The 12,427-nt window shown below is 64.9% G+C and overlaps 2 protein-coding genes across 8 annotated transcripts; one reads left to right on the top strand and one right to left on the bottom strand.

The window, feature by feature from the left end:
• Positions 1-65: 65 nt before the first annotated feature.
• Positions 66-3,823, bottom strand: SLC52A3 (solute carrier family 52 member 3). 5 transcript variants are annotated; one of them, XM_039719495.1, is made up of 4 exons: positions 2,643-3,823; positions 915-1,985; positions 538-661; positions 66-414 (listed from the first exon to the last, which is right to left on the bottom strand). In XM_039719495.1, the coding sequence occupies exons 2-4, from the start codon at positions 1,940-1,942 to the stop codon at positions 202-204; spliced, it is 1,365 nt and encodes a 454-aa protein (XP_039575429.1). In that variant the 5' UTR covers positions 1,943-1,985; positions 2,643-3,823; the 3' UTR covers positions 66-201. The 5 variants fall into 5 exon arrangements, with proteins under 5 accessions (XP_039575429.1, XP_039575427.1, XP_039575431.1 ...); XM_039719493.1 differs by having other exon boundaries at positions 915-1,980; positions 2,715-3,823; XM_039719497.1 differs by having other exon boundaries at positions 2,851-3,823.
• Positions 3,824-5,384: 1,561 nt separating this feature from the next.
• FAM110A (family with sequence similarity 110 member A) lies at positions 5,385-10,890 on the top strand. 3 transcript variants are annotated; one of them, XM_039719502.1, is made up of 3 exons: positions 5,387-6,892; positions 7,940-8,035; positions 9,085-10,890. In XM_039719502.1, the coding sequence occupies exon 3, from the start codon at positions 9,153-9,155 to the stop codon at positions 10,146-10,148; it is 996 nt and encodes a 331-aa protein (XP_039575436.1). In that variant the 5' UTR covers positions 5,387-6,892; positions 7,940-8,035; positions 9,085-9,152; the 3' UTR covers positions 10,149-10,890. The 3 variants fall into 3 exon arrangements, with proteins under 3 accessions (XP_039575438.1, XP_039575436.1, XP_039575437.1); XM_039719504.1 differs by lacking the exon at positions 7,940-8,035 and having other exon boundaries at positions 5,385-6,892; XM_039719503.1 differs by lacking the exon at positions 5,387-6,892 and having other exon boundaries at positions 6,915-8,035.
• Positions 10,891-12,427: the final 1,537 nt, after the last annotated feature.

Genomic DNA, 12,427 nt, shown 5'->3' with positions numbered 1-12,427 from the left:
CCTTCTATTGCTTTCACAGGATGGAACACCTCGTGCCCAGGCTGGGGACAAAGCCCTGGAGGTGCTGCGCCCTGGCAGAGCCCATCAGGGAGCTGTGTCTGCAGCCGTCCTGGTCCCAGCACTGCTTTCCCAGCCAGCCAGCCTCGCTGATTTGGGGAGTTCGTGCTGGCAAGAGCAGCGGTCTCGGGGTGCCCACCCCACTCATGCTGGGCACTGCAGGCTGCAGTAGTCAGCAGATTTGAACAGGCCATAGACGTTGACAAGGGGGAACATGAGCAGTGCCCCGAGGAGGGAGCCCAGCTGCTCCAGCACCCCGTACCACACCAGCGCGCTGCGGCTGCGGCTCCGCAGGATCACCCCGGCCATCACCTTCATGTAGGAGAGCGTCCCGGTGAACAGCACCCAGGAGAGGACCTGGTGGCATAGGTGGAAAAGTGGTCAGGGCCAGGGGTTCCCCACTGTGGGGACGTTGTGGTGAGGTCAGGTCCAGGTGTGGTGTCAAAGACCTCCCTGAGTGAGAGGGACAGCGTGACTTACGATGATGACATCGCCCCACTGGGACTGCTGGAGGAGCGGGCAGGGGCTCATCACTGCAATGGCCATGTTGTAGGCACCAAAGCCTGTCCCTGCTAGAGTGAGGATGACCATCAGGGCCAGGGACCTGCAAGGGACATGTGAGTGTCACTGGAGAACACTACCTTTCCCTGGTGAGCAGCACAGACATGCAGCATGTCCTGGCTCCTTGCTGGCTCCATCCTCCTTTCCTGGGGTGTCTGTGCTGCCAGGGCATGGACACCCCACAGCCCTCTCCCACCCAGTGCCTACACCCCCAACCCTTGCAAAGTAGGGGCCACTTTTGGGGCAGAAGCCCCTGGCATGCACCCTGCTGCAGCTCCCAGGGGCCTGCAACTCACCTGCTGGGCAGGAACATGGCCACGATGCAGGCCAGGGGGTTGGCCATGGAGCTGAGCGTGGCTGCCAGGTGGTAGGTGGTGTGTCCGTAGGGCAGGCAGGAGTAGGACTGCACGGATGGCAGGACCCCGTTTGTCAGGGCGCTCACCCAGGCGATGAGGAGGTAGATGAGGGTGAGCTGGGTCAGGGAGTAGGAGACCTTCTGTGGCAGGATGTCCCCAGGTCCCTTGGGATCCTTTGGGCATGAGCAGCCTCTGCTCAGGTGCAAGTCAGTTCCCTCGTCGTGGATCTGGTCAAATGAGTTCAGTACAATGCTGCTGGGAAAGAGGTGCTGCTGAGAGAGCTCCCACACCTTGGGCTGCCGGGTGAGGAAGAAGAAGGCCAACAAGCAGGTCAGCATCATTGCAGTCATCAGCAGGAAAAAGACAAGGGTGGAGAAGTTGGGTGGGAGGTAGCTGGTCTCCAGATGGAAGATAGTGCTCTCCACGGTCTCATTGCCGGTGGTGATGTTGACCTCGTAGCTGACATTGATGCAGCTGGAGATACCAGAGCCCTGGCCCAGGGCAATGAGAGAAGGGATCAGCCCACTTAGCCCTTCTCCTATGAAGAAGGTGTTTGTGTACTGGGGCTGCAGCTGCATCATGAAGGGCAGGAAGGTGACGGAGGAGGTGCAGTCCACCAGGGCCAGGAAGAAGGTCAGGATTAGGAAGGCGATGCTGTGGGATGTCCCGGCAATGAGGGACGTGTGGTTCCAGAGGAAAGCCAGGAGCAAGCAGGCCATGACACCCACGGACACGATCACATAGATAACAGCCACCTCCTTCATCAAGCCAGGCTGAAAGCGATTCATGAGGGTGACGAAGAGTGGTCCCACGTTGGCCATCTGGATGATGATGGTGATGTAGGAGGGGAGGTACCACTGCTCCGGCAGCACCGTCACCAGCAGTGGCACCTCCACCCACAGCCCGTTGATGGCCACCCAGGAGCCCATGCCGAAGGCACAGGCCAGAAGGTGGGTGAGCAGTGCCATGGCTCAGGGCTGGGTGCCTGGGCCTGCAAGTGACGCTGCTGTGCTGTGGGGAGAGACTTTGGTGAGTGGTGAGGTGAGATCCGACTCTTCCAGATCCTGGCCCTGTCCTCCCATGACCATCCCCGGCGCTGGCAGAACAGCTTCCTTCTACGTGCCGTGAGGGTGTGGGACGCACAGCCCAACCCAGCCCCACTTTGCCCTCTGCAGGCCCCGTGGACCCCTCTGCCCCCTTCAAGTGATGACACGGTGCTCTCCTGCCCTGGGTGTGGATCCTGATGAGCTTCACCTGGTCTCATCCCAGAGCGCCGGGGCTTGGCAGCGGCAGGTGCGACACCCAGGAGGGCATTGAACCTGTGCCAGCTCACGTAGCAGCTCCGTGCAGCCTGGCAGGGCTCGGCACGGCCGGGGGCAGGGGGCTCTCACCTGGGAGCGGATCGGCTGGGCAGCTGCTCTGCTGGGAATGGACGCCTCGTACCTCCCACTGCATCTGCAGGGCAGGACGGCGCGGCGCCCGTCCCCTTCCAGCCGGGACCCGCGCGATTCCGACACGCTCCGGTGCCGCGGGCGACAGGCCCGGGCAGCCCAACCTGCAGCCCAGCCTCTGCCCGGAGCAGCCGGCTGAGTCAGCCGGCCTCCGAACGCATCCCTCGCCCACTCCCATCCCGCTGCTGGCAGGAACTCTCAGCTCCCGTGTCCCTACCGGTGTCCCCCCCGTCCCGCAGAGCCGTCTCCAGCCCTCCCCGGGGCGCGGAGGCCGCCGGAGGAAACTCACGTCTCACGGGGCTGAGCCCGGCGGGCGCAACGACCCGGCCGTGGCCCCGGCCATGCCGCGGGGAGGCAGCGGCGGCCGGGGAGGAAACGGGCTCCGGTCGGACCGGTGCCTCGGCAAGCTCCCAGGGGTCACTCACTGCGCTTTGGGAAACCGGCAGCACCACGCGGGCGGGAGCCAGTCCTGGCCGCCCGAGCAGTGACGTGAGGCGGGCGCGTCACCACCTCCGGATGCGGACCGGTGACAGCCTGGCCCTGCTCTGCTCCTCGTCTTGGCCCCGGCTGGCAGAGTCCCGAGCTCAGGGGGGTTATAATTCTTGGCGGCGTCCTGGACTTTGTCCTTGTCCCCGCCTGAACTGCGTCCCACCTATCACAGACTCTTCTTGCAGGTGCAAGTGTCACCCGATGACGGTTTCTGTCCCCATCGGGATCTCTGCGGGGTCACGGGGTGGCATGGGGCGCTGGGGAACCCCCGCATGTGGCAGTTGTCCCACCTCGGGACAGTGCTGGGACCAAGCCGCGAGCCAGCGGATGAACCATTTGCAGCGGCCGGGAGGTGACACGGGTGAGGACAGAGACCCCTGGTCACCCCCAGCAGCAATCCCCCCCCCCAAAACCCAGGACCCACCGCCCCAGGATGCCTCATGGCGGCTCTTCCCGCAGCACCCACCGGGTGTCGCTGGGAGAGCGGGCTGCAGCCCTGCAAAACCTGGGGCTGCCTTCTCCGTCTGCTTCCCCGCCGGCTTCCCTGCCCTACCTGCCTGCAGTGCCTGTCCCTGTCCCTGTCCCTGTCCCTGTCCCTGTCCCTGTCCCTGTCCCTTGTCCCTCCGGGGGACTGCAGTTTGCTCCTCCACCCTCCCCTGCGCCTGTGGGAGCACCCATGGCAGCCAGGACCGTTGGGTGTAGCGGGGACAAGTCTCGTCCCCGGGGCTGCAGGGACACTGGGTGACAGTGGAGGGGGCTGGTCACAGTTTGAGGTGCTGCTGTGATTTAATCCCAGCAGGCTGCTCGGCCCCCCTCAACTGCTCACTCACACAGACACCCTCGGTGGGATGGGATAAAAAATAGGAACAGATAAAATGGTAAAAGGGACTTAACTGATCAGCTTAATAGGAAAAATGTGGATGTCCTACAGTCCGGGGTATCCCGGGGGGGAGAGGGGGGGTGCAGAGCTGTTCCATCCACGTCCCCTCCCAATTTCTATGCACCCCCAATGCTCTCACTCGCTGGTGGGGCAGCAGGAGGAGCAGAAATGTCCTTGGAGCTCTGTGAACATGGCTCAGCCAAGATCAGACGCTCCTGGGTTATCAGCACTGCTTTCAGCACAACTCCAAAACAGTCCCGCCCTGGCTCCTGTGGCAAAATGACCTCTATCCCAGTCAAACCAGTACAGAACCCAGGGGACCTGGAAGCTGGGAACAGGTGCAAGGTGCTGGGGAAACCGGGCACAGCGAGTTTGGGGTGGGTGTGGGGCAGCTGAGGTCATGGTGTGTCCACGGGCATGGGGACAGGGAGGGGACGGCAATTGTCCTGTGTTTAATTTGCCGGCACAAAGAGCCGGCTCAGCCGGCAGCGAGACCCTTCCCAAGGGCGAATGGCTCCGGGGCAGAGGCAGTTCGGCGGGGTGCTGGCTGTGGGACCCCCGTGTCGCCCCTTCACGCTCCTCACCCGAATGCACCCGACGCGTGCTGCCTGCGCTGCCCGTGCCTCCTCCGCCCCCTGCCCGCCCCGCAGCTGAACTCCCGGCCCCGGCCCCTCCGCACCCCGGCAGATGCGAGCGAAGGCCCCGAGCAGATGGCAACATTTGGTAGCCGAGTGGTCCCTGCCTGCGGGACTTTGCTGGGCTGTGCTGGCCATCCCTCCTGGAAGCCCCCTCCTCACCCAGCCAGGGCTAGGCTCTAGCTAGCCTTGACTGCGAGCCAGCACCTGCCAGGGGGTGCAGCACGGATCCCAGGGTGGGCACACTGCCCGTGCCATGGGGGTGACAGGGTGGCATGGAAAGACTGACAGCCCAGAAAAGCAGGGGTCTGTCCTTGAGTGAGGCCCTAGTGAGACCCACCCCCTAATATCTTACTGCATGTGTGAGCAGTGGGGATGGTCTGCCTGGGCAGGGGGTGGCTGCTGCTCCATTGCTGGGGGACAAGGGGACCCCCTCACTCCAGGGACTGTTGGCCACCCTATTTGAGAGGGTATGACCCCCAGATTTGGGGACCTGCTGGCGGGTCTCAGCCTGGACCCTGGCAGCCCCAGCCCCAGCCCTATTTGCATCCCATTTCCATGTGAAAGGAGCAGGTCAAGTTGAAAGTGGAAAGGCTGGTGGGGGGCAGCAGGGAAGGGGCCGCTGCCGGAGGTGAGACCCCAACAAAAGGGCCGGATCCCCAGGGCCCAGTGCTTGCCTGGCCATGGGCTGCGGCCACGGCCCCACGGCAGCCGCCATCTGCGGGTCTGTGCCGCCGCCACCACCGGCCAGACAAAGGCCCCGTGCCCGGCATGTCCCCATCTGTCACCTCCCTGGCTCCCGGATCCCTGAGCAGAGACCGAGTGTGAACATCCGGGTGCAGGGAACATCATTCCCTCTGCCCACAGGGAATGGGGTAATGCTGGGTGCAGCGGGTGCCTCCCTATTCCCCATGGGGAACATGTCCCCGTGTTCCTTCTGGAGCAGCTCTGTGGAGCTCTTGCTGGGGAAACTGAGCCAGGAGCAGGTGGTGGTTTATCCTGGGGCACGGCAACAGGCTGCAATAAAACACTGGGAGTTAACACTCAAGATGAAGGGGTTGGGGAGCTCTCAGCTCTGTGTGGGGGTGCCCACCCTGCCGAGGCCCAGCCCTGCGGCTTGGCAGGTGTTGCCAGGCACCCGTAGCTGCCTCCACCCAGCACTTCCAGGGGGGAATTGGCTGCTGAGTGTGTTTTCTGCTCGTTGGCAGCTAAATTTAACATCCAGGAGGTCCTGGCAGTGGCACGAGGGTGTCTGTGGAAGGTGGGAGCAAAGGCACTGCCAGCACCTCGTTGTCCCTTTCTTCATAAACACCGTCCCTGTGTTCGGGGGCAGCGGTGGGGATGCTGGGGGAGCATTCCTGCAGGGCGCTGTGCTCCCGGGGCATGTCCCGGGCTGCTCCCGGGGAGGGCGAGGCTTGGGGCGCTGCCGGATCCAACACCCCGCTCCAACGGGCCAGACGTGCCCGAGCAGCTCCTGCACCTCCTGCCTGTGCCCGCACGGCCTCGGCACCCGTGGGGGACGCAGCCCGCGGGCCCTGCCCTCACCTACCGACGGGGATTTTCTAGCTGAGCCCGTTGTGCGAATCTGGGCTCAGGGCAGCCCTCTGGCTCCCAGACTGTGTGCTTCCCTTGGCCCCTCTCCCTCCACCAGCTCCTTGTCTTGCTGCAGGAGTGTTTGAACAATGCAGGGCTGTAACCGAGCTCTGCAACATGAGCCAAATGCTCATTCCCTCTGTGCAGAGCTGAACAGAGATGCCCGTACCATGGGGCAGGAGTCACCCTGCCTGGGCTGGGTTCAGACCAGCAGGTCCAAGTGGCTGCAGGCTTGGTGACCCTGTCTGTTACCTCCCTTCCTGCTATCCAGTTTATTTTCCTATGTTTTGGAGTTTATTGCTGCTGGGTGAGCGGAGAAACAAGATGAGATTTCCAAATGAGAGTAGGCCGTGCCAACTGACCATAGCAGTGAGATGAGGGAATCTGGGTGCCCACATCAAGGTTGGGAATTTCCCCTGTGTCCCGGAAGCCCTAACCCAGCACCAGCACCCTCTGCCCACAGCGAGCAGCGACATCCAGAAGCATTTTGGATTTGTCACTGTGAGCACCTCGGGCCGTGTGTGCATCCAGGCTGCCAGGCCGGCATCGCGGGCTGAACCGGCAGCTGGGACGTCACCAGGCACCCGTGACGCAGCTGGCACGGAGGAATGCCCCGTGCTTTCCATCCCATGCGAGCGCTGATTTGCCTCGGAGGGCGTCCTCGCCCGGCGCTGACTCAGCGGAGCCGCCGCATGCAGAACTGCTCCAGCACCCGCCAGCCGCCATCGCGCCGGGACACCGGCAGGACGTGGTGGGGACAGCAGGACACCGTCGGGACACCATCGGGACACCCTCGGAAAGAGAGCAGGGAGAAGAAGGGCGGCAGCTGATCCGTGCCGAGGAGGCTCCCACGCTGCAGGGCCAATCCAGGTGGGTGGCAGAGGGGGTGCTGGTCCAGTGCCAGCAGAGCGGGGCTGGGTGAGCTGGGGAAGGGGTCACAGCCGTGTACCTCTGGAGCAGCTCCTCCAGGCTGGGGGTGACCTGCTGTGCCATGTGAGCCTGGCTGGACTGCCCACCCCAGGAGGGAGAGGAGCTGGGGCCACACTGGGCAATGCCCAGAGCTCAGATCCCTGAACTCCAGCTGGGTTTGGGGCATGGGATTGTGCTGCAGAGTTTTTGGGGCTGTTGGGAGGGCGGCTCCGCTCGGCTCTGCTCTGCTCGGTGCAGCCCAGCTCGGTGAGGCCGTGCCAGCGCAGTGGCTCAGCTCTGCAGGAATGTGGAGCAGCAGGTTGTGCCCGGCCGGGCTGTCCGTGCTGGGGAGGGGTCCCCACGCCGGCCACTGGTGGCTGTGCTGGGGCTGCCGTGTCCTTGTCCCTGCACTTCACAGCCATCTCCTCTGTGGCTTGGCTGGGTGTCTGGTACAAGGCTGAGCTCCAGTGCTTGACATGGGGACATTTTCCATCTTTGCCTTGCTTGGGGATACTTTTGCACCCCCGTGCTGAACCGGGGAGCGCTCCCTGTGCTGGGCACAGGTGCAAGGGCAGTGAAGCTGGCCATTGGCACAGGGGCTGGGCAGCACTGGGCCCGAGGGGTCGGGCAGAGGGTGCAGAAATCTGGCCCGGGGAGGAGGCAGGAGGATCTGTGCCCGTGCTGGGACCGTTCCCAGCTGTCAGCACGCCTGGCCGCCCCCTGAAGACATTTTCCAGGTCAGGAGGCAGCATGTCCCCCCAGGCAGGGGACGGGAACAGGGAGAGGGCCAGCCAGCCTCCCCCATGGCCACTCGTCTGTCACAGCGTGTCGCGGGGATGCACCGTGTGCTGTGCTGGGATCCTGCTGGGGTCCAGATTCTGGGGAATGTGGCGCCTGTGGGGGGCTAGGGGGTGCAGGCATGGCTCAGCCACGGCTCGGCGGGGCTGTGGGTGCCAGGGCTGGCTCCTGCCGCTGGGACAGGCACTCCCAGGAAGTTTGTGCACGCAGGTGAGCGGGTGACGGTGGCAGCTGCCGGCTCGGGGCTGCCACGGGAGCGAGCGAGGCCACAGCACAGCGGCTCCGCCCTGCCCACCACTGCACCTGGTGAGTGCTGCGGCTTGCTGCCACATCCTCGGGCTCATCGGTGCCCCAAATCGGGACCCTCAGGAGGAATCTCAGAGCAGCTTGGGAAAGGGGCTGGGGGAGGGGGTCTGACCCATATATGCTCCCGTGTGCCCTGCCACTGCTGAGCCCCTCTGGGTATTGGGGCTACTCTGGGTGTGTCCAGCTCTGCTCAGGGGGCTGCAGAAGGGTGGAGGGCTGGTTTGGGTGCCCTCCCCCCCTTTTCGCTGTGGGCGGGCTGGTGCGGCCGTTGTGGCGGCTGCGCCTGTTGGGGCTGGCAGGGACCCAAGGACGCGGGTGCACAGGGCCTCACGCTGCCCCGAGCACACCGGGGAAGCACGAGTGGAAACCCCCGGGTACTCCACTTGCTTTCCAAGGAGCTCCAGGGTGAGAGCAGGGAGCCTGGGAGCAGCTTGTGAGAGATGAGGGAACAACAGAGGGAGCGGAGCACCGAACCCACCAGCCCGGCAGGGCGCTGGGTGACGGATCCCTGGGCATGGGGGATGCACGCCCGGGAGCAGGCAATGCCCCCTTGAGCATGGGCGATGCAAGGATGCAGATGAGGCACCCCGGGGAGCAATCAGTGCTCCCCTGGGGGTGGGCGATGCACTGAGTGAAGGAATTCCCCCCTGGCTGTGAGCAGTGCACCCCTGAGCAGGGACGATGGGCACATGCAATGCACCCCTGGAGGCGGGCGATGCACCCCCGGCACCTGCGGCTCGGGCAGAGCATCAGTGAGGGCTGCTTGTCTCTGTCCGCCCCCGTGTCCCCGCAGGGTGCCCCTCGCCGGGCCCGGCGCCATTGGCCCCGGCGCGGTTTGAAGCAGGCGTGCGGCGCGGATTGGCCGCGGCGCTCGCCGGGGAGGCTCGGCGGCGGCGGAGGCGTGGTGACCGCCTTCAAATAGGCGGCCCGGAGCCGGGGCCGCACAGCCCGGGCCGGCTTTGTCTGCCGAGGGGCCGGGGCGCGGGCAGGGGCAGCATCGCCGCCGCTCTCCCTCCGGCCCCGCTCTCACTCCCGGCCCCTTTCCGCAGCCGACGGCGCCCGAGCCCCTCGCTGCCCGTGGCGGCCGCTCACCCGTGTCCCGCTGCCGGCACGGAGGATGCCCGTCGAGGCGCTGCAAGCCGGTGACACCATGAAGGGGGTGACGGTGCCTTTCACCTCGGCCATGCCCGTCCGTATCCTCCGCAAAGGGCCCGCGTATTTCCGCCGGCACGCCGAGCCGGGGGCCGGGAAGCCCAGCGCAGTGGAGAGGCTGGAGGCCGACAAGGCCAAGTACGTGAAGAGCCAGAAGGTCGCCAGCACCAAGCAGGAGCCGGTGAAGCCGCTGCTGCTCAAGCAGCCCCTGTTCTCCCCCGGGGCGCGCCGGGCTGTGCTCACCCCCAGCCGCAGGGCGCCCCCGGGGCCGCGCCGCGCCGACGCTGCCAGCCCGAAGACCTCCCTTGACCTGGAGATCCTCAACAACCTCATCAACCTCTGTGACAGCCCCTTCCCCAAGGCGGAGAGCCCGCTGGGCAGGGAGTGCAGGTGGCGGGCGGAAGCGCCGGCCGTGGAGGCGGCTGTGAAGCCACCGGAGAGCCCGGCCGCCACCAAGCCCCCCGGCAGTGTGGCCGTGCGGAGGGTGGACGTCCGTCCCTGTGCGGCTCCGCGGAGCCCAGCGACACCGCTGCCCGCATCCCCCATGCCGGCTGGGCTGCCCGTGACCCCGTCGCGGGGCTCACCCGCCCGCCCGGAGAGCGCCCGGCGGCAGCCGCTGCTGCACCGCTCCAAGTCGGACCTGAGCGATCGGCTCTCGAGGGCCACCGCCGACCTGGAGCGCTTCTTCAACTACTGCGGCCTCGACCCCGAGGAGATGCAGGACATGGGCGCCGAGCGCTTCGCCCGCGCCAGCTCTGACATCGTGTCCCTCAAGTTCCACAGCGTGAGCACGGCCAGCTCGGAGGGCGGCCGCTCGCCGCCCAGCGCCGCCACCCCCGAGGGCCGGCCGGCGGAGCGGGTGCCCTACGGCATCTCCATCATCGAGCGCAACGCCCGCGTCATCAAGTGGCTGTACGGGCTGCGCCAGGCCAGGGAGCCCCAGCAGGTCTCCGATGTGTAGCAGTGCCGTGCTGGGCACCTGGGATGGGTCGCTCATAGGCGGGCAGTGCTGGATGGGGACAAAGCGCTGGCTGTGCCCTGGGAAGACCAGGGAGCTCTTGGTGGTGACAGGACCCTTGAACTCAGCCCTGCTGTGCCACAGCATCACTGGCCTGATGTGGCCAGGGATCAGACCCCTGTGCCAGCACTGGAGGACCAGGGCCCTGCAAGCTCGTGGGAAGGCAGAGGACACGTGTCCCTGGGTGTGGGGCTGGTCCTCAACACCCACAGGGCCTCATGTGCGGCTGCCCTGCCTGTACTGCTGGCAGCTCCTGCCTGTCCTGCTCCTCACCAGCGCCCTGGGGTGGGGTGCAAGGGGCTGGGTCCCCCTGCATGGAGCAAGGACCTGCACCAGTGAAGGAGCTGTCCCCTTGCAGCCTCCACGGAAGGGGTCCCACTGCCTGGGGTGGTGGCCACATCCTTGTGGTCCCATCTTATTGCTGAAGAAAAGCCTGGTGCTTTGAGGGGTGAGGGAGCAACCTGACCCCTGCTTCAAGCTGCCCAGGGCTGTGTGTCTGTGTGAGTGTCTGTGGGTGCCTGTGCTCCCCTTCCTGGCTGCCAGTGGGCAAGAAGTCCCCACCATGCTGGGCCTGGTATTTATGAAGACAATTCCTTTTTTCTACTCTTTTCCTTATGTTTGGTCTGTAAATAATAATAATAATTATAATGCAGCCAGTTTTATTAAACACCTGTGTTTTGGAGGCTGTGTGTTGTCTCTTGGGATGGTGGAGTTTGGGATGGGACAGGGGCTCTTGGGGTGCCCTGTGGGGCTGTGGGTGCTGAGTGGCTGGTGCTGGAGGGGAGTCACGGGTTCCGTGCTGCAGCGTGCCAGCGCGGGGCCCGGCGGGCACGGCGGGGCGGCGGTTGGCTCCGGCAGGTCCCGGCAGAGCCCCGGCTGCTGGGATTCCCCTCTGTGCCACGCACCCTCCCTGCCTCCTTCCCTCCCTCCTGCAAAGCTTGGCCAGGTCCCGGCTCTCCGAGAGCTGGGAGATGGGGGCGGCAGCAGCAGAGGCCTCCCAGGTGGGCTGGGATGAAAGCTGGCGCGGGGAGCGCTTTGAAGATGAAAAGCACCCCTGTGTTCTCCCAGGGCAGCCTGGCATGGCACCGCGGCTCCCCCGCCACCTCAGGTGCCACCTGTGCCCTGCAGTCACCGTGCTCCTCATGTCCCGGGTGTCTGCTGGGGAAGGTGACATCAAAGCCACCAGCGAGCACCTGCACCCAGGGACCCACCTGAACCCTGGGGCTCCTCTGCCTCCCTTCAGTGGCAGCTCCCCAGCAGCTGCAGGCCAAGGAGCACCACGGGCCCCTTGGCTGGGGTTTCCAGCCAGCCCTTGGGGTCCCCAGAAAAGCTGTCATAAAGAAGAATTTACCAGCCCAGCTTGATTTCTGTGCTGCTGTGTGTCCACACAGATCCCCTGCTGAGGGTGCAGGGTCCATGTGACTCCTGCTGGGTTATTGTCAGGTCCAGCTGCTGGGAATGTGGAGGGCAGGATGTGGTGGCAGGACGTGGTGACAGGACACGGGGATGGCATGTGGCTGTGAGTCAGGCTGATGAAGTGCTCTGGGGGGGACACGCACACCCAGGGGAGCCTTAATGATGGCACACAGGGCACTGGGTGCCTCCCTGAGGAAAACACTCCGGAAACCAGAGGGTGACAGGGACTCTGGGCAATCGCCTGGGGACAGGCTTTGCCCTTGGGGAAATCTCTGAGGGAACCAGATCCTCGCTGGTGGCTGGGACCGGCTGTGCTGCCGGATTCCTCAGCGTGGTGTGTCCCAGAGCTTGGTCTAAATTTGTTGCTATTGCTGAGGAGAAGAGGGGGGGCCCACCAGTCCCCAGCCAGGCAAGGGCTGAGCTCCCTCAGGTGCTGCCAGTCCTTGCTGTGGCTCTGGTGTCCCATGCCCTGCATGAAGGGGATGTGACACGGCCACCCAAAGCCCTGTGTGCTCACGTGTGCACGCAGGATGTCTGTGTGTCCATGTGCACACGTGTTTGTGAGCAGCATTTCCATGTGCACACACAGAAGCCTTGTTCCTGAACCTGGAGTCTCCATCTGACCCCCACCCACGGGACTGCCAGCATGAAACCCTGGCACAGACACGTTCAGACACACGTGTCCCCCAGAACGCCCCCCCGTTGCATGTCCCCTCTGGGGACAGCCCCACGCTCCCTATCACTTTCCCTGGCAGCTGCTTCCCGGTGGCTCCAGTTTCACAGGGAGCGCAGCTGAGGCCGTCAGT

This window comes from Passer montanus, unplaced genomic scaffold (assembly GCF_014805655.1).
Source record: "Passer montanus isolate IOZ18808 unplaced genomic scaffold, ASM1480565v1 scaffold41, whole genome shotgun sequence".
Classification (NCBI taxonomy): domain Eukaryota; kingdom Metazoa; phylum Chordata; class Aves; order Passeriformes; family Passeridae; genus Passer; species Passer montanus.
The sequence above is the reverse complement of the archived record's forward strand: the minus strand, read 5'-3'. Positions and strand labels throughout refer to the sequence as shown.